General features: G+C 38.7%; 1 protein-coding gene across 1 annotated transcript in view; it reads right to left on the minus strand.

The window, feature by feature from the left end:
* The window catches only part of STK32A (serine/threonine kinase 32A), a 462487-nt gene that overhangs the window by 175154 nt on the left and 266892 nt on the right, over positions 1-20441 (minus strand). Inside the window, exon 6 of the mRNA XM_053717146.1 lies at positions 8836-8873. Within this exon, the coding sequence (XP_053573121.1) occupies positions 8836-8873 (38 nt within the window). The remainder of the gene's footprint in view (positions 1-8835; positions 8874-20441) is intronic.

Genomic DNA, 20441 nt, shown 5'->3' on the forward strand with positions numbered 1-20441 from the left:
TATTTATTCATATTTAGTGCGGAGTCTAATATCTGTATTTATATATATATATATATATATATATATATATATATATATATATATATATATATATATATAATTATATTTGAATCACTCACTGGCCTGTAGGCAAGTGTCTGGCAGTCAAGGAGTTAATATAGCTTCTTTAGGACAGAGGTCTAGCTGAAGCAGCAACAGAGTGAAGGAATGTTGTGCTGCCCTGTATCCACAGTCCACCATTCATATATTATGCAGGAGGAAGGAACTTGACACTGAAATAACTGCAGGGAGACAGGGTGATAGTAGTACCCACTACTACCATCTGTGCATATGGCCCAAGGAGGGGGACTTGTGTGCGTAGATAGACGTGTACAGTGAGTAGTAATATTGTTTTACAAAACTGAAAATTTTCCCATATATAATTTATAATTAACAGAATCTTGAGAAAAGGATCAGCATATTTATAATATAAATAAATAAGGCAGGCACAGTATTCTCAGTCACTAACAGTGAGCCATGTCAAGTATCAATCAATCATAATTTACTAAGTACCCTGTTGGAACTTGTTAAGACTGAAGTGGCAGTGACTTACCATTACCCCAGAATCAGATCTTGAAGTTGACTGACTTGTCACTCTGTCTTTACAGTTTGCTGCCAGACTGCCAGTCCACTGAGTGCCAGACAGACAGCCAGTGCCTGCTGGTGTTGCTGCTCATTCCCGTGCTCTCTTCTCCCCTGCACACAGCACCACTGGCTGGCTCCTCCCTCTTCCTCTCCAGTCTCCGGCAGCGGTCATGTTCCTTGTGCTGCCTGTGTAGGATGTGACCTGGCTGGAACTGGAGGAGGAGGCGGCGCAAATAATACCAGCATGCATGCCGTGGTGTTGTGTCTCCAACAATGTGGTGCGGTAACTAAATACGGGGAGGTGTGCTGCCGTTGCGCATATTATACCACTCTGTCTCAGACTCATTATTATCAAAATAAAAAACCCCGTGCACCCTTGAGTAAAACAATTAAAAAAATAATCTATCAGTTCACACAGTACTCCAGCAATTATACAAGCGCCGGGGCTGGCGACTGGGGGGGCACATGGGGGGATCCATAATCTAAGGGGGGCAAATGCCCCCCCTTGCCCCCCTGTAGCGACGCCACTGCATAGTAAGGTGTGTCTCCTCCTCTAGAACATCACTTAGCAAAGAAGACAGGGAGCCCCATATTTTCTTGATCTCTACACATTCCCACCACATGTGCTTAAAAGTGCCCATCTCCCCACATCCTCTATAATATAGATTTGAGTGTGAACGCCACAAATGGGAAGTCACCACCGGGGTCAGGTACCACCGGTAGGCTGTCTTTAGAGAGTTTTCCCTTAGGTCTGCACTAAGCAGTCCTTAAGTGACCGTTCCAAGCATCTCCTCCCATGTTTGTGTCTCAAAGGTAACACCTATGTCTTCTTCCCACCTAAGCATTAGTGATGTCAATGTTATTACCATGTTTTTGCAGAACTATGTATAGCTTGGATATTGCATGTTTAAGTCTATTTGTTGAGAAATACATTGTCTCTAGTCCTGTGTAGGATTGGGTTTTATTGTTGGCTATCTGTTTCCGTATAGATGAAAATAATTGAAGGTATTGATACCAATGTAGTCTCTCTGGTGTCAATCTGTCTTGCATCTGAGTGAAGATTATAAACTGTTTATTAACTAATACATCTGCCACCCTATATAATCCTTTATTAGCCCATTTGTCTATCGTGCCACGCAGATCTTGTGGCAACAATTTTCTGATGGGTATCATCAGTGACTAACGTGGTAGTATTGTAATATGGTCTGAAATCCATTTCCTAACTTGTGTATTTGAATCTTGTATAGGAGATCTATAGGTGGATGTATTGTTTGGATGACCTGCCAACATCACCTCATCCTCATGTGTCAGTCCCTCAATCCCTGCTTCAATTCTGGGCCATACCACATCCCCCTGATGTCTCCCAGTCAGCATAGTCTGGGCAATTCTTGCCGCTTTGTAATAATCAAGCAGGTTGGGAACGCCCACTCCCCCCAGGGTTCTATGACATGTTAGCGTTATTGACGGTATTCTTGCCTTTTTTGTACCCCTGACATATGCTACTAGTTCTTTCTGTAGTGTCATAAGATCAAAGATGGGTATTTTTGGGGGAAGAGTTTGGAAGAGGTAGAGTAGTCAAGGAAAAATGTTCATTTTAATTGCCGAGAGGCGTCCATACCAGGAAAAAGTATATTTCTTCCATTTCTGGAGGTCTCGCCTTATAGACTTATATAGGGGTACATAGTTGTATTTATATAATTGCTGAAACTGAGGTGTCAGGTGTATCCCGAAATATTTAAGATACTGCTTTGCCCATTTTAATTCAAAATTGAGTTCTTTAGTTTTTTGAGCATGAGAAGGTAAGTCTATTAGGAGAGCCTCACATTTTTCAAGATTAATTTTATATCCTGAAATTTGTGAAAATTTGTCAAGAATATTGTATAAGTTCGGGAGAGATATCAGTGGTTTTGTAATTGTAAGCAAAATATCGTCCGCAAAGAGAGTTAGTTTATAATCTCGGTCTGATATTGTTGCTCCAGTGATATCCGGAGAAAGCCGAATTCTAGCCGCCAACGGCTCAATACATATCACAAATATTAAGGGGGAAAGAGGGCATCCCTGTATCATGCTGTTTAGTATTGGGAATGGTTTAGATCTATATCCCGCCGATACCACCTCTGCTGTAGGTGTGGAATAGATCACCTGTATTGCCCTAAAAAAGGAACCATCAAAACCCATATGATGCAATACTGCCAGCATGTACCTCCAATCTATCCTGTCAAACACCTTCTCTGCATCCAATGACAGGAGTAAAGAAGGCGTCCCCTCCCTACCAAGATAGACTATAATACTCAACATCCTTCTTATCTTATCTGGGGCTTCCCTATTTGCTATGAATCCCACCTGATCTGGGTGAACAAGGGATGGCAAAATCTGTTTTAAACGATTAGCCAATATTTTGGTGAAGATCTTAAGGTCCTGATTTATTAGTGATATTGGGCGATAACTAGCACACAGTTTAGGGTTTTTCCCAGCTTTAGGTATAATCACTATTTTAGCCCCCAATAATTCTGATGGTATCTCGTGGTCCTCCAATAGATGATTACAAAACTTTGTAATGTGTGGTATTGGCGTTGTTCTGAACGATTTGTAGTAGTTTCCAGGCAAACCATACGGTCCAGCTGCCTTGCCTATCTTAAGTTCTTTTATGACTTGTGACACTTCCACCAAAGATATTGGTGAGTTTAATGTCTCTCTATCTCTGTCAGATATGGTTTGTAATTGAGCTTCTGTTAGAAATATATGTGTATCTTTGTCAGTACTTGGTGAGTGTGTGGTTTTATGCCAGTCATATAGTTTCCCATAATATCCCGCAAACTTGTCAACAATCTCCTGAGGAGATGTGGTTACATTGCAATCCGCCTTTTGAAGAAGAGGAATAGCCAAGGCTCTGTTCCGTTCTTGAATTTTATGTGCTAAAAATTTGTCCGGCTTATTGGCATGTATAAAATATTGAACCTTCAGCTTATGTATCATTCTAGATGCGTTCTTAGTCAATAGGTTAGCTAATGCTGTTCTTTTTTGCTGTATATTTCACAGGGTCTCGCTATTATGGGTGCTTTTATGGGCCTTCTCAAGTTTAGCTATCTCCTGATGTAGGTTGGTTGTCTGCTGCTTAAGCTGTTTGGTGTGTGTTGCTTTTCCCTGTATTAATAGTCCCCTTAGAAATGCTTTATGAGCCGCCCATGTGTACAGTGGATTTGAAGTAGTGTCAATATTTATGTCCCAATATTCATTGAGATGTTGTAGTATGTGGTTTTGAGCCGTGGGGTGTTTAAAATATTGTGGGTCGTAAGTCCATGACTTTTCCCTTTTACCATCTTGAACCCCGTCTAGCATGAGGGATATCATGGAGTGGTTAGACGGTCAGACCACACACATGTGTGAATCTTAGAGGACAATAGCATTGGGTGTAGTATCTGGCTAGCATAAATATAATCGATTCTTGTATAGGTTTTATGTGCCGCAGAGTAGAACGTGGTGTCAGTAGTGATGTTGTATAGTGCTTGCCATGTAGCTATGAGATTATGTGAAGCCAATTCTTCCCTTATACCTTTTATATACCTCTGGTTTTGCTGCTTCTTGTGGGAGAGGGAGTCTCGGTTGGACATAGCATTTGCATACATATCAATATTAAAATCCACTGCCAGCAAGATCTTAGTTTAGGGCGCGTATAGATTACAAAGTACTATATCTGTGTTGTTGATTTGTCCCTTGACTATTAGATATCTCCCTTCATCATCTATGATTGTGGATTCATGTGTAAAACTAAGAGCTGAGTGTATTAATATGGAAACCCCTCTTTTTTCGTAGATGTTGTTGCATGAAAATGTTGCTGAAAATGTCTGGACCAATATTTGGGGATTTGATGCTTGGGGAAATATGTCTCTTGGAGAAAAGGAATATTTGCTTTGAGGCCTATGTATTGTGTAATTGCTATTCTCCTTTTGACGTCTGAGTTCAAACCTCTCACGTTGTGAGATATCAGATGTATTTTTGGGATCATGGTGTTATCGTGTATAGTGATCTATTTTCTGTCTTAAAAGGCAACATTATGGCCATGTTATATACAGAGACCCACCCGCGGGAATCAATTCCTATCTCGTCCCTCCCAATCTTGTCTTTCAGAGAGGTGCAATATTTTACAGCAATGTAAGAATTTAACCCTGACAAACAATTAGTTGTGTGGAAACAATGAAAAAAAACAAGAATGAAAAAAAACAAATAAGGAAAAAAAAATATAACATATTCCCATAAAGGGGTAAAGTATTAGAAAAGTTAACATCATTCCTGATGTAATTATGCAGTGCTGTAATAAATTAACGTTAGATAACATATCATCTATCTGCTAAAGTTGCCCCAAATGGGCCTCAATTGTGTGTAAGAGTTACCATAACAACAATAGAAAGAGATAACATAAACCGTTCAACAACAACTTAACATCTTATAAGGGACCACTCATTCACTCAACTTTTTGGACCCCTAAACACCTTAAATTGTGTCTGTTAGTGTAAGCTAATGTCATATCAAAGGATACTCGATTCTGGATAACTGAATCCTTAGAGTCTCTGCAGTTGATCTCTAAATCTTTGTTTCCCTCTGGACATCTCAAGCCCATGCCTGCGGGTCACTTATTTTTAGAACGTCTATTGTTCATTTTATGCCACTTGGGAAATGTTCTTGATTTTGGAGGTATGTGCAATTCTATTTCTGTCCCTGAGGGGGCTGATTTAGGTATTTGTGGAGTCTCTAGTCCCACCTGTAATGGATCTGTTGCTTTCTCAGCAGTTGGGTGAGAGGACATATGGAGTTCCTTTTTTGCATAGTACTAAGGGACAAGTCCTGATAGAATTGGACAATCGTACCCTGGAATTTAAATGTAGGGTTTTTCCTGGCCGCTGAGAGTATCATTTCTTTATCCTGAAATAACAACATTTTAACTATGATGGAGGGGCCTCTCCCCTAGGTTTAGCCTTTAGAGCCCTATGAGCTCTTTCCATAGTGAAGTTCGAAGATCCATTGTCCCATGTTATGCTCCTAAAAAGATGCTGCAAGTAGGAGAATAAGTCCTTCCCAGCCACTGTTTCCGGAATTCCCTTTAGCCTTATGTTACTCCTTCTACTCTTGTTCTCCAGATCTTCGATTTTGTCTTGCATCTCTGTTATCAGCATTTGGTGTGAGGATATGGATTGTGAGACCCCAGCGATATCTTCTGTAATCGCATCTGTCTGGTTTTCCAGCATATCCATTCTGCCTCCCAGCTCCACTATATCCGATCTGATTTTTGTCAGGTTGGTTGTAACCGCTGTGTGCATAGAGTCTATTTTGTCCCATAATTTATCAAATCTGGTTGAGATGTATTGTTTCAAAACTAGGGATTATAGATCTGCTTTGGTTTCTGGGGTCTGGTCCGCTACTGGCGATGTTGTTTCCATATCTAAATCCATTTCTTCCTCAATTTCCAGATCTGCTGGATCTATCTGTTTCGGCATTTTAGAGGGTTTAAAATATGTGTTCAGGGATGTCACTTTACTCTGTTTATCCTTAGTAGATTTTCTGGAAGACATCATGGGCTATGGAGAGGAAACTGAAGCAGCGTCCTTTTGATTAATTTAAGGGGACAGTACATGAATGATGCTAGGAAAGGCCCCCTTCTCATCAATATCAGGAACCTATAGGAGATCTGTGGTGTCAGTAGAGAAACTTTCAGCTACACGTATTTTTCCTCCTGCATGAGAATGTCGTCAGTATATTGTTAGATATTGACCCTCTAGGGTCATCGTTATCAACTTTACCTAGAATACTCTAGAGGACCATGTCCTCTTGCTTTATAATGACTGTAGTGATTCCCTACTCCTTTGTAGGCAGTTGCATTCTAACAGAGTGTCTGTTTTTAGTCTCCTAGACTAAGGATTACAGCAGACTGCCTGAGCCCAGGGGTCAAGCTACCATCCTTACATATGTCCTTGACCTGTTTGCATAAATCTTTATTAAAGCATCTGTGATCTTCAGAGCCCCTCCGCTTTGTAGTGAACTTACTTTATTTATTTTTTATATATAATTGTGTTGTACTTGAGTTAAAATTGTAACTACACACCAGATTTCATAGCCCTCCTTGCCAGTGCCCCCTGTTGCTACCAGCCTGTTTGGCTTCCTCTCCTAAAACACTTTGTTGCGAATTGGGCTCCCTATTATGTTTATTGTAGATCTCTTTTCTTTCTTTATTTTTTCCTCCTGGTTTATGCAAAGCCCATAGATATATGGGGATTGACTCCTGTGGTTCTATGGAGTTCAACCGCTTATCCCCCTGCTATGTTTATGGCTCTCCATTTCTCTGACTGCCCCGCACTGCAACCCTATGGGTGAGTCACCACAGGACTTATATTTGCTGCGATTAGAAAATGGCGGTTTCCGCCAATCAGAGTCTCTGCAGCTAACCCCTCTCCACTTTTCCCTCTTTCTTCCTCTGGTAGTTTTGTAGCGCTATACACCACGCAGAAGGGCCCCTGTTCTTATGAATCTCCCTTCTGTCTACACAGGGAGTCTGGCTCTGGTGAATATCGTGCCAGTTGTGTCGGGTGATGTCCTTTCCGGCTGATTGCCGTTTTTCCTGACTGCTCGGTGCCAGGACTCACTGCACTTAGACTCCGACTATGCTCTGGCTGTTTTTATGAACTCCGGAGCGGAGCCCCAACCCTCTGGAGCTCTACAGCCTTTAGATTACTGCCGATATGGAGTGTTGCTGGTTACCAGAGCCTCCGTCTGATCCTCTGAGTTTCCGCTCTCTCCACTTCTCCTTTTGGTAATTCAGAGCAGATATGTATCTTCCCTTTTGTGATGTTCACTAGTGCTGCAGGGAATTGCTATCTCCCTTATTTTTTAAAGAAAACACTTAAAAAAAGCTTTTAATCTGAGGAGCTCTCCGCATATGCGTCTTGTTAGTTGGATGGCTAGCTCCTCCCCCCCATTTACTTATTTTAAAGGGACATAAACCCAAAATATTTTGCTCATAATTCAGAACATAAAAAAAGGCTTCTTCTATCAAATTTGCTTCATTCTCTTGGTATCCTTTGGTATAAAGCAGGAAGGAAGGTGTAGGAGCGTGCACATGACGAGCAATATATATGACAACATATTTATAACTATGTTATACGTTTGTAAGACCATTAGGTAGCAGAAGTGTTTCCTGTCATGTGCTCCAGAAATGTGCACACTACCTACCTAGATATCTCTTCAACAATCAATATCATGAAAACAAAATACATTTGATAATAGAAGTAATTTTTTATTTTTTTATTATTATAGGCTCTGTCTGAATCACAAAAGAAAAAAATTGGATTTCATGTCCCTTAAGGGATTAAAGGCCAAATATAGAGATTTAACAGTGTAGTGATATAACAAAACTAATATTATAACATTAAATAAATACAAGGCAACCAAGATTTCAGAGAAGATCATGAAGGTCATATCTATTAACCCAGGAATTGAATCTGCAGCAGAGCCACCATGCTCCGCCCAAGGCAATATCAATAGGACTTTTTAGGGAGTTACGATGACCTACCTGAGAATAACACTCTAGGCCCCCAACTAAGGTTTCAGGCCCTTATCATCCACCTAGCAATCACTCCATTCCCTATTTCATTGCCTAAAGTGAAAAAAAGGCAAAGACCTCCCGCTACTAGAGCATGAACAATTTCTCCAACCCATAACGGGGAATGGATCCACTAGGCTGCACGAACCAGCCCTCACCAGCCCTCACCAGGGAGAGAACTAAAATTAAGAACGTAGACTTACAAAATGCTAGCTCAAGTAACTGTACACCAACCGTGTTAACTACCACAACCCTATGGGAGCCGTAAACCTCAAAGCCACCATCCAACCAACCACAAGGGAAGGAGGGAAAGGGAAAACTAGGCCTTTGGCTAGAACACCAGCAAAAGAGGCCTTCCTGCAGAGACCTTATAAAGTCCAACCCACCCCTAAAACAGCAACATTCTTGCATTAATCTACACTTCTCATCCCTCTGTGTTTTAACTCTTAAGGATGCTTCAAGTCCATAAGGGCTCTGCACTAACCTTAGGACACTGTGTCAATTTACAAAAAAAAATAATTCTTATGCCCCTTTAAGATGTTGACAAATAACTGTTAGCAGTCTGATTATATATTAAGAAAACAATTTATTAGTTGATGCATAACAAAAAATAATCTTACCTTGTTCGTCAAGCAAAATATTGTCTGGTTTTATGTCCCTATAAAGTAAAAAAAAAACTTGCATTAAGTATTATAATTAACACAATAACTACATTGCAACATAAAAACAAAACTTGCTAATTATACAAAATAGATATTTATCCGTGTTAAAGGGATACTAGTCAGAAAACAGAGTATGATATTTCAAAAAGAATAACCTAACACCATATGTATGTATTTATTCAAAAAATTGCAGCTGAAACTGTGAACTTGGCTGTATTTTGACATCCTGTTCTGTGTGTAACACTACTGTATTGTTCCTTTGTGCTAGCTGCACAGGGTTTCCTTGGCAACAAACAATATTTAATTGATCATAATAAAAAAGATTCTTGCAAGCTTTACAAGAGGTGTATCACTGGAATGCTCTAAATTATCAAGACACAGCAATTTGACAGTTTTAAAAGCTTTTAAAAAAAATCCATGAAGACTTGTGCTTAAAATAAATACTAAATTGCTTATATAAGCACTGCATAGTTTACAAAAACTGCCTTTACTGTCCTTTAAAAGAGGGGCAGTTGGCTGATCTGGGTAGCATTTTTGTAATCTGGGTAGCATATAGGTTTGCCACCTGTCCCTTAAAATACAGAACACTTATAAGTTACACATGCTGCAGGGTGTGCAGGGATGAATATGAATAGTGCTGTCCAGAAACACAATACATGTTCCTCCCTGCACACCCTGCAGCATGTGTAACTCATAAGTGTCCAGGAAAACATGGCTGAGGTGGCAACCCTAGTAGCATATTTAAAAAAGTAGGTCATTATGATAATGACAAAGTCCGCAAATGCTTGAGGTCTTTTACTAACTATATCATAGTTCCCAACCATAGCGTTTTCCAGGGACAATCTATTTTTTTTTTATTCATGTCTCTGACTTTACAGCTTGTCCCTTGTTCAATTCAGTCTGTACAGTATATAGTTTATGAAGTTTATGAATATTGTGTGCACTGCACTACTCCCACCACAGAGGTCACTGTGGTATTAATCTAATTGCTTACACTCTCAGATAGATTACGAGTTTGGCGTTATGAGTGAAAAAGCATCCTTATGGCCCATAACAATGCTTTTTCACTAACGCTGCTATTACAAGTCTTGTCAGAATAGCTGTACCACACACTTATTTGGCCGTCACGCAACGTCAGTACCGCACTTTAATAAAAGTCCTTTTTCAATGGGACTTCCATAGCGCCGGTATTACCAATTTTGCTGTGAGGCAACAAAGTGAGCCTAAAATTACAAGATTCGTAACGCCATCTAAAGTCAGTAGTTATGAGTTTTACGCTACAAAGCTGTACCATAAAACTCATAACTAAAGTGTTAAAAAGTGCACTAACACCCATAAACTACCTATTAACCCCTAAACCGAGGCCCTCCTGGATCACAAACACTATAATAAAATTATTAACCCCTAATCTACTGCTCTGGACAATGCCGCCACTGAAAAAAATATATTAACCCCTATTCCGCCGCTTCCCGACATCGTCGCCACAATAATAAACCTATTAACCCCTAAAATGCCGTTCACCCGCATCGCAAACACTATTTAAATATTATTAACCCCTAATCTGCCGTCCGCCCACACCGCCGCTATAATAAACCTATTAACCCCTAAACCTAACACTAACCCTAACGTCATCCTAACACCCCCTAACTTAAATATAATTAAAATAAATCTAAATAAAACTTACAATTATTACCTAAATTATTCCTATTTAAAACTAAATACATACCTGTAAAATAAACCCTAAGCTAGCTACAATAAAATGAATAGTTACATTGTATCTAGCTTAGGTTTTATTTTTATTTTACAGGTAAGTTTGTATTTATTTTAACTAGGTAGACTAAATAGTAAATAGTTATTAACTATTTACTAACTACCTAGCTAAAATAAATACAAATGGCTAGATTACGAGTATTGCGTTATGAGCGGCGCAGTGCTAACTTGCAAGTTATTGTCACTGCTCACTTACCTACAGTGCTGCTATTACAGGTTTTCATAAACCCGGCGTTAGCAGGCAATATGTGAGCGTAAAGCAAAATTAAAGGGACATTTTTTTCTTTCGTGATTTAGAAAGAGCATGTCATTTTAAACAACTTTCTACTTTACTTCTATTATCTCATTTGCTTCATTCTCTAGATATCACTTGCTGAAAAGCATATCTAGATATGCTCAGTAGCTTCTGATTGGTTGTTGCACATAGAGGCCTTATGTGATTGGCTCACACATGTGCATTGCTATTTCTTCAACAAAGGATTTCTAAAGAACTGAGCAAATTAGATAATAGAAGTAGATTGGAAAGTTGTTTAAAATTACATGCCCTATCTGAATCATGAAAGTTTAATTTTGACTAGACTGCCCCTTTAAGCTCCATACCGCACTCCAATACCAGCTCTGCGGTGAGCTGGTTTTATGTGCTCGTGCACGATTTCCGCATAGACATCAATGGGCAGAGATGGCTGAAAAAAAGCCTAACACCTGAAATAAAGCTCCGTAATGCAGCCCCATTGATTCCTATGGGGAAACTAAATTTATGTTTACACCTAACACCCTAACATAAACCCCGAGTCTAAACACCCCTAATCTGCTGCCCCCGACATTGCCGACACCTACATTACACTTATTAACCCCTAATCTGCCGCCCCGTCATCACCTACATTACAGTTATTAACCCCTAATATGCAGCCCCAATGTCACCGCCACCTACATTACACTTATTAACCCCTAATCTGCCGCCCCGACATCGCCGACACCTACATTACAATTATTAACCCCTAGTCTGCCACCCCCAAAGGCGCCGGCACCTACATTACAATTATTAACCCCTAATCTGCCGCCCCCAATGTCGCCGCCACCTACCTACACTTATTAACCCCTAATCTGCTGCCCCAATGTCGCCGCCACCTACCTACACTTATTAACCCCTAATCTGCCGCCCCAATGTCACCGCCACTATACTAAAGTTATTAACCCCTAACACCCCCTAACTTTAATGTAATTAAAATAAATCTAAATAAAACCTACTATCATTACCTAACTAATTCCTATTTAAAACTAAATGCTTACCTGTAAAGAAACCCTAAGCTAGCTACAATATAACTAATAGTTACATTGTAGCTATCTTAGGTTTTATTTTTATTTCACAGGCAAGTTTGTATTTATTTTAACTAGGTAGAATAGTTAGTGAATAGTTATTAACTATTTACTAGCTACCTAGCTAAAATAAATAAAAATTTACCTGTAAAATGAAACCTAACCTGAGTTACACTAACACCTAACATTACACTACAATTAAATAAATTACATAAAATAAATACAATTAACTAAATTACAAAATAAACAAACACTACATTACACAAAATAAAAAATAAATTATCAGATATTTAAACTAATTACACCTAATCTAATAGCCCTATCAAAATAAAAAAGCCCCCCCAAAATAAAAAAAACTCTATCCTAAACTAAACTACCAATAGCCCTTAAAAGGGCCTTTTGCTGGGCATTGCCCCAAATAAATCAGCTCTTTTACCTGTAAAAAAAAAAAATACAAACAACCCCCAACAGTAAAACCCACTACCCACACAACCAACCCCCCAAATAAAATCCTAACTAAAAAACCTAAGCTCCCCATTGCCCTGAAAAGGCCATTTGGATAGGCATTGCCCTTAAAAGGGCATTTAGCTCTTTTCCTGCCCAAACTCTAAGCTAAAAATAAAACCCACCCAATAAACCCTTAAAAAAAATCTAACACTAACCCCCGAAGATCCATCCATCCTCAACGAAGCGGCAGAAGTCCTCATCGAAGCCGGCGCGGAGCGGCTCCATCTTCAAGACATCCGGCGCAGAGCATCCTCTTCAATCGACGTCTTCTTGCAGAATGAAGGTTCCTTTAAATGACGTCAAGATGGCGTCCCTTGAATTCCGATTGGCTGATAGAATTCTATCAGCCAATCGGAAGTAAAGGTGAAAAAAATCCTATTGGCTGATGCAATCAGCCAATAGAATTGAGCTTCAATCCTATTGGCCGATCCAATCAGCCAATAGGATGTAGCTCGCATTCTATTGGCTGATTGGAACTGCCAATAGAATGTAAGCTCAAGCCTATTGGCTGATTGGATCAGCAAATAGGATTGAAGCTCAATCCTATTGGCTGATTGCATCAGCCAATAGGATTTTTTAACCTTTACTTCCGATTGGCTGATAGAATTCTATCAGCCAATTGGAATTCAAGGGATGTCATCTTGGATGACGTCATTTAAAGGAACCTTCATTCTGCAAGAAGATGTCGATTGAAGAGGATGCTCTGTGCTGGATGTCTTGAAGATAGAGCCGCTCAGCGCCGGATGGATGAAGATAGAAGATGCCGTCTGGATGAAGACTTCTGCCGGCTTGGATGAAGACTTCGGTCGCTTGGATGAAGACTTCGGCCGGCTTCGTTGAGAACTTCTTGCCGCTTGGATGAAGACTTCTCCTGGCTTCATTGAGGATGGATGTCGGGTCTTCAAAAACTGTAAGTGGATCTTCGGGGGTTAGTGTTAGGTTTTTTTAAGGGTTTATTGGGTGGGTTTTATTTTTAGATTAGGGTTTGAGCAGAAAAAGAGCTAAATGCCCATACAAATGCCCTGAAAAGGGCAATGGGGGGGCTTAGGTTTTTCTAGTTAGGTCTTTATTTGGGGGGGTTGGTTGTATGGGTGGTGGGTTTTACTGTTGGGGGGTTGTTTGTATTTTTTTTACAGGTAAAAGAGCTGATTTCTTTGGGGCAATGCTCGCAAAAGGCCCTTTCAAAGGTTATTGGCAGTTTAGTTTAGGCTAAGGTTTTTTTTATTTTGGGGGGGCTTTTTTATTTTGATAGGGCTATTAGATTAGGTGTAATTCTTTTTTACTTTTGATAATTTCGTTTTTTATTTTGTGTAATTTAGTGTTTATTTTTTTTGTAATTTAGATAAATGTATTGTATTAATTTATTTTATTGTTAGGTTTTATTGTAAGGCAGGTTAGTTTTTATTTCACAGGTAACTTTCGGCTAGATTAAATTTGTTTTTGTAATTTAGTTAATTGTATTTAATTAATGTCATTTATTTAATTGTAGTGTAAGGTTAGGTGTTAGTGTAAGACAGGTTAGGTTTTATTTTAAAGGTAAATTTGTATTTATTTTAAAAATAAATAAATACAAACTTACCTGTGAAATAAAAATAAAACCTAAGCTAGCTACAATATAACTATTAGTATTAGTATTTAGTTTAAAAAAGGTATTATTTAGTTAATAATTGTAACTTTAATTTAGCTCGATTTTAATTATGTTAAAGTTAGGGGGTGTTAGGTTTAGGGCTAGGGTTAGGTTTAGGGGTTAATAGGTTTATTATAGTGGCGGTGTGGGCGGATAGCTTATTAGGGGTTAATAGTTTTATTTAGTTGGGGGCGGCAGATTAGAGATTAATAACATTATGTAGGTGGCGGCGAGGTCGGGGGAGGCAGATTAGGGGTGTTTAGACGTGGGGTTTATGTTAGGGTGTTAGGTTTTAACGTTACTTTTTCTTTCCCCATAGACATTAATGGGGCTTTGTTACTGAGCTTTTGTTTCTGCAATCGCAGGTGTTAGGCTTCTTTTTTGCCGGCTCTCCCCATTGATGTCTATGGGGAAATCGTGCACGAGTACGTCAAAGCAGCGCTTGTATTTGGGTGAAGTATGGAGCTCAACGCAACCATATCGCCCGCACAAGCCTGCTTTTTGCAAACTATGAAAGGTGAGCGGTGAAAATAACGTACAAGTAATTAGCGAGCAGCCATAACGCAAAACTCGTAATCTGGCTGTATGTTTTTTCTGTAGTTTTCTTTATCATAATGAGGTTTAAAGGGACAGTAAACTAACAGAAAAATGTTATATAATTCTGCACATAGTGCAGAATTATATAACATTATCTTAGCAGTAAGTTCATAAATTATAAGCATTGCCAGTTTTTTTTTAGTGTAACGTTGGACTCCTCTCCAGGCTCTACTGAGCGGGTCTTGGATTTCCAAAGTGCTTTGCGGATGTGCTGGCTAGTCACAGCACGCCTGATCGCGCTATTGAATTAAATGTAGCTCGCTCCCGCTCTGGTCTGGTAGCGGGAGCGAGCTACATTCAGTCCAATGCCACTAGCCAGCACACCCGCAAAGCGCTTTGGAAATCCAAGACCCGCTCAGTAGAGCCTGGAGCGGAGTCCAACTTTACACTAAAAAAACTCGCAATGCTTTTAATTTATGAAGTTACCGCTAAGATAATGTTATATAATTCTACACTATTCTGCACATTTATTGTCCCTTTAATATCACTGTCTAATGTCAGGCAGTGTAACAGCTATGTAAACTCAGGTGCTTTGTGATGTGCTGCTATACAGATGCTGAATGGTTAATAATCCAACCCTTGTTTGCTTATTATGGTATTCTTCCTATGCAAATGATGTGCTTGAGAGTAAGTAAGGTGATGAGGAGCTTGATGCTTTAACCTGCATTAAACGGCTTTAACAGTGCATAAAGAAAATGCTCAAATATGTTAGAGCGATTTTATTATTGCACTATTGCTTTCATATAACCATGTGTTTAACCCCTGCAAAGTGATTAAACACATCATTAAAGGGACTTTCCGGTCAAAATTGAAATGCACATAGATGAATTACATCTTTGAATAGAAACATATTTGCTATATAGATGTATTGGCAACAATTATTCTAATAAAGGTTATCACTGTTTTAGTGTTAACATTTTTTTTGCATGTGCATTTTTGCTAATACACATATATTACAAAAATGCTTCTATTCAAAACTAAAATGCATCCATGTGGATTCCAATTTTAGCTGGAGTGTCCCTTTAAAGTCAGTTCCAGAGCAGCAATGCACTACTGGAAGCTAGTTGAGCCAATGACAAAAAACAAATGTGCATAGCTACCAATCAACAGCTAGCTCTCAGTAGTGCATTGCTGCTGAGGATATGTACATATCCTTTTAACAAAGGTACCCGTGAGAACAAAGTAAAAGTGAATTTAAAAATATGCTTTAAACTTTCCTATCCCTTTAAGCAATCAGTATGGCTAAAATATACTACTGGAATAGAGTGGCCGAGCTATGCAAACCATACATGGGCGTGGCTCTGCTGCAATGTGTCCCTGGAATTTTGTTTTTCAAATTTAGGCAACTATGATTTTATATCTTAGCTGCTTTGACAATTATCATCAACGAGGAAAAGTAAAACATCAATATCTTCCCAATAAATGCCCATATTAATAGACGACCCTATGTGGGGTTTAAGACATATAAACATTTGTATATTTATTTGAATACATTTTTTTTAACAAGAAGTCTACAAACAATAAAGCTATAATATAAGTGTTCAATAGTGAAGAAAATGGGAGGAGACAAGTTAAATAAGAAAGTGGAGCGAGAAGGATAAGAGGAGGCAAAAGGTCTGATTAAAAAATGTGTGACAGACACATGAGAGCAAATGCTATTACATAATAAGGATTAATGTGTATCCATGCAGATTTAAGTACAGCACTGTTTTGATTAAAGACTGGCTACAGCTTCTTTATAATGCATTTCTTCAGTAATGTTACTACCCAGAGGAACCCAGGCTCTAATTATTATATTGGCGAAACAAAAAATATAAAGTCCACTGGCTGTCAGAAAGCCCCATTGCATTGTTTAATACTAAACAAATGTCATTTACCTTAAAATAAATCATTTCAGGTAAATATAGGTACTTTGATATGATTTCATAAATATTACCCATACAAATAACTAAATGATTGAGTGATTAAATAAATAAATAAAAAAAAACACCAAGATCCTTTAACAAGTGAGTGACCTGTCTGAACAGACAGCAGAATAAAACCTACTCATATTGTCTGCCTGCTGGTTACACTTGAATAGATTTACAAAACATTACCTGGAATTAATAGCCTAATTACATCACTTTTCAACTAATGCCTTGATCCTGAAGAACCTTAGCCGCAACACGATACTTTACAAAGACTAACCAGGCAATCAGAGTGGAACTAATGATAAGCTGAGCAAGCTAAAGCGTATTAACACTGTGAGGGCCAGACACATCAGCTAGAGAGAAGATCACAAAACCCCTTTAGCATCCCTACACTGTCACCTTACAATTATTTATAGAACTGTGAGCTACTGTAAATGGTAGCAACACTCCAGTTCTAGTAAATGCCCTGTTGCAGACGAAATAGAATTTGCTGTGTAAAAACTGTGTATTTTCTATGGCAATCCAATTGATTACAAACAACATATTTGCGTTTGACTGTTATGTTTTTTATTGAAAGATAATAGAAATGTCTCTTAATTAAAGGAACACTCAGGTTAAATTAAACTTTCATGATTCAGATACAGCATGTAGTTTTAAACAACTTTTTAAAAAAATGTGCACATTATTTTATATTTACAATTTTTGAGTCAACAGATCCTACTGAGCATGTGCAAGAACTCACAGACTATACGTATATGCATTTGTGATTGGCTGATTGCTATCACATGGTACAAGGGGAGTGGAAATATACATAACTTTGAAATTTGTTATAAAAAATCTACTACTCATTTCAAGTTCATACTAAGTGCTATTGCATTGTCTTGTTATCTTGCATTTGTTGATTATGCAAATCTAATGTGTTGACTGGTCCTTTAATTACAAGTTTTTTTTTGCATCCCTTTAAGTTGAGAAACACATTGCTACAGATTATGGGTTAATAAAACTGCAGTGGTTGGTGTATAAACCATTTTTTAAAGAGCCATACTAGTTAACACTTCTGTGTGTTTTACCCCTGTGCTAGTGTTAAACACACAGTAGTATAAGGTCGATAGTCTTAAAACGATATGCTCTAATGGCCTATTAACCTAGAGCACTGGTTTTCAACTCTGTCCTCAGACCTCCCTAACAGGCCACATTTTGTGGATATCTGAGCTAGAACACAGGTGAAACCATAAGCTGATTAGTAAATGTGGTTATTTTACCTGCTCTCATCCAAGGTTATCCAGAAAACCTGGCCTGTTGGGGAGGCCTGAGGACAGGTTTGAAAACCAGTGACCTAGGGTGACCAGATCCAAGGGAAAAAAGGAATACTTCATCGACGACACGAAACATGCTCAAAACTAAAAGGATGAATTATTAGACTAGGTTTTGGTTGTAGCAGTTTAAACCATTTATTTTAAATTACATAATAAATCAAAATAATAGCAACCACTATTATCACTACTTCACATGCAACATTGCTGAATACATACAGATAACAATATATACCAGATTTAATCAACTGTAATCCCTACCAGTTGTAACTGGTGATATTTTAAGCTAGTTAGGCAGAAGACTTTTTCTATGTATGACCCTTTTTATTTTATTTTTTTATCTCTTCTTGCATACAATGTAACACATTTGGTAATATTAATATACTATTCACAACAGATATCACTTTACAATAAAATACATTCACAGTTATTAACCATAAACTCGCAGAGTAATCTCTCTGCTTTTCAACTCTCTGTATTCAGCTCTGTCTCTGCTCACAAGTCGCCCGTCCCTACTTCCATTCAGAGACCACCAAAAACGCATGTACTCTTCTCCCACCTCCTTTTACACTGTAGTTCCCTGGCTGCTGAGCGGCAAACAACTACAGATATTGCATGCCATAGCGCTGTGGTGGACATAAAAACAATACCAGTGTGAGTGTTGTGCATGTATAATAAAAAATGAAATAAGTAAACAGTTATGATAAAAAAAGTACATCCCTTCAAAAGGGTCTGGGGACAAAGGGATAGTGTGCTAAAAACGGGATAATACCATTAAAAATGGGATATCTGGTCACACTACTTTAACCCTTTAGATGACCCGTTTTCATCATGCATATCTATTCCCTTGAGGTGCCCCCGCACTGCAGTCAGAAAGGAGACTGCTTTTTCCTCTAAGGCCCTGTGACGTCTCCAAAGGTGCATGGCGAGACGTCAAATATGGGGACTTGGGGACTCCCTGATGAGCAGGGAATCAGAGGGCTTGAAAATAAGGTTTTATAAACCTGTATATCAGCTCAAAGGCCACTTAAAAGGACATAGGGAGTTTTCCATTTTAAATGAGCAGTTGCATGTCCCTGTAAGATGCATGTGATCACCAAAAAAAAATAAAAAAAATAATTACCTGCAGCATCTGTTTAACCTGACAAGGAAGGCACTAATAGAATCCCTATCTCCTGCCTATTTGGGTTAGAAGGATACACTCTACTCTCTCAAAAGAGGTTCACTTGCCCAACAAAGGATGATTGCTGCTAAAAACTATAGGGGCAGTGGCCTAAAAGAAGCACTTAGCCAATGCAGACACATACAACACACATACACACAATATCCCTCACATGAAAAAGGGGATTGCCCATTTTAAAAATGGTGTCTCATATCCCTTTTATTAAACAACCTGTGCCAATATATAGCTAAGGTCCCTAGGGGGCGCCTATAATTAGCTACCAAAAGTAAAAAGCAAAATGTGCTAACACAATAGATGTCAATGGTATAGAGATATACACATACAGTGGAATATTACTTGAGATATTATATTAATTAAAGTCCAGCTTGATAAAGAAGGAAGTTACAATGTCCTCAATCAAATCAAGATCTCAAAGTGAACCCATAGATAAATCTTCTCATCTGGGAGAATGGGATGTAGTAAATTCTCAGGGCGGTGCCTTTCTTTGATTTTCAGTTGACAGACAATTTGTGTGGAAATATAAACAAAAAAGGGCGCTTCCTACTAGTGTAATACTGTGGTATTCCAAGCCAAATAGAAGGAAAATTGCTGTACTCACAATTGTGGCATCATCAGTGTGCTGAGTGGCGCAGTCTGTGTTACTCAGCACATTGGTGCTTGCACAATTGTGAGTACAATGATTCTCTTCTATTCATCTGTTTAGCACATCACAGTGTTACACTAGGTGCCACCCTCTGTTGCTTGTGTCTCCACACAGACTGTTTCATACCCCCTTTTAGTAGCCGATAATTGTAATAGGAATGTCACTCATCTGTCTACTTGGTAACATTTGCAATGTTCTGGACTTTAAAATGGACACTTGCACTCCAAAGTAAGCAGTACAATAAAGTAACTCTTTTGAAAAGAGGAGAGGTTGCTTTTTAAAGGAGGGGTCACATGATCAGGTGGTTATCCGCTGACCACTGTGTTAACAGTTATTACATGTCAGAACCATAAGCAAATAGAACAACATCAGGAGTGAGGTGTAACCCCTTATTTGCTCTTTCAAATGAGTGATCCTGCATCTGCCCGCAGCCCGCCGCATGCTGGTTATCATGGCAATGACAAATACCCCTTAGCATTGGTTTTATTTTGAGGGTTATAGCACTTTTTAAGAGGTTTTTGTTTTTACCTTCACTATAATAATATATTGCAAGACCCAACATTTAAAAGAGTGAGGCTTTATTATTCAAATAAAGGGTTTCATGTCCTTATAGCTATGAAGTGTTTACTGTAGTAAGAATGATAACTGATCAGTAACTGCTAGCCTCAGTTTTGTGTTGTTGATGTTTGTCCAAACT

The sequence above is a fragment of the Bombina bombina genome, chromosome 6 (assembly GCF_027579735.1).
Source record: "Bombina bombina isolate aBomBom1 chromosome 6, aBomBom1.pri, whole genome shotgun sequence".
Classification (NCBI taxonomy): domain Eukaryota; kingdom Metazoa; phylum Chordata; class Amphibia; order Anura; family Bombinatoridae; genus Bombina; species Bombina bombina.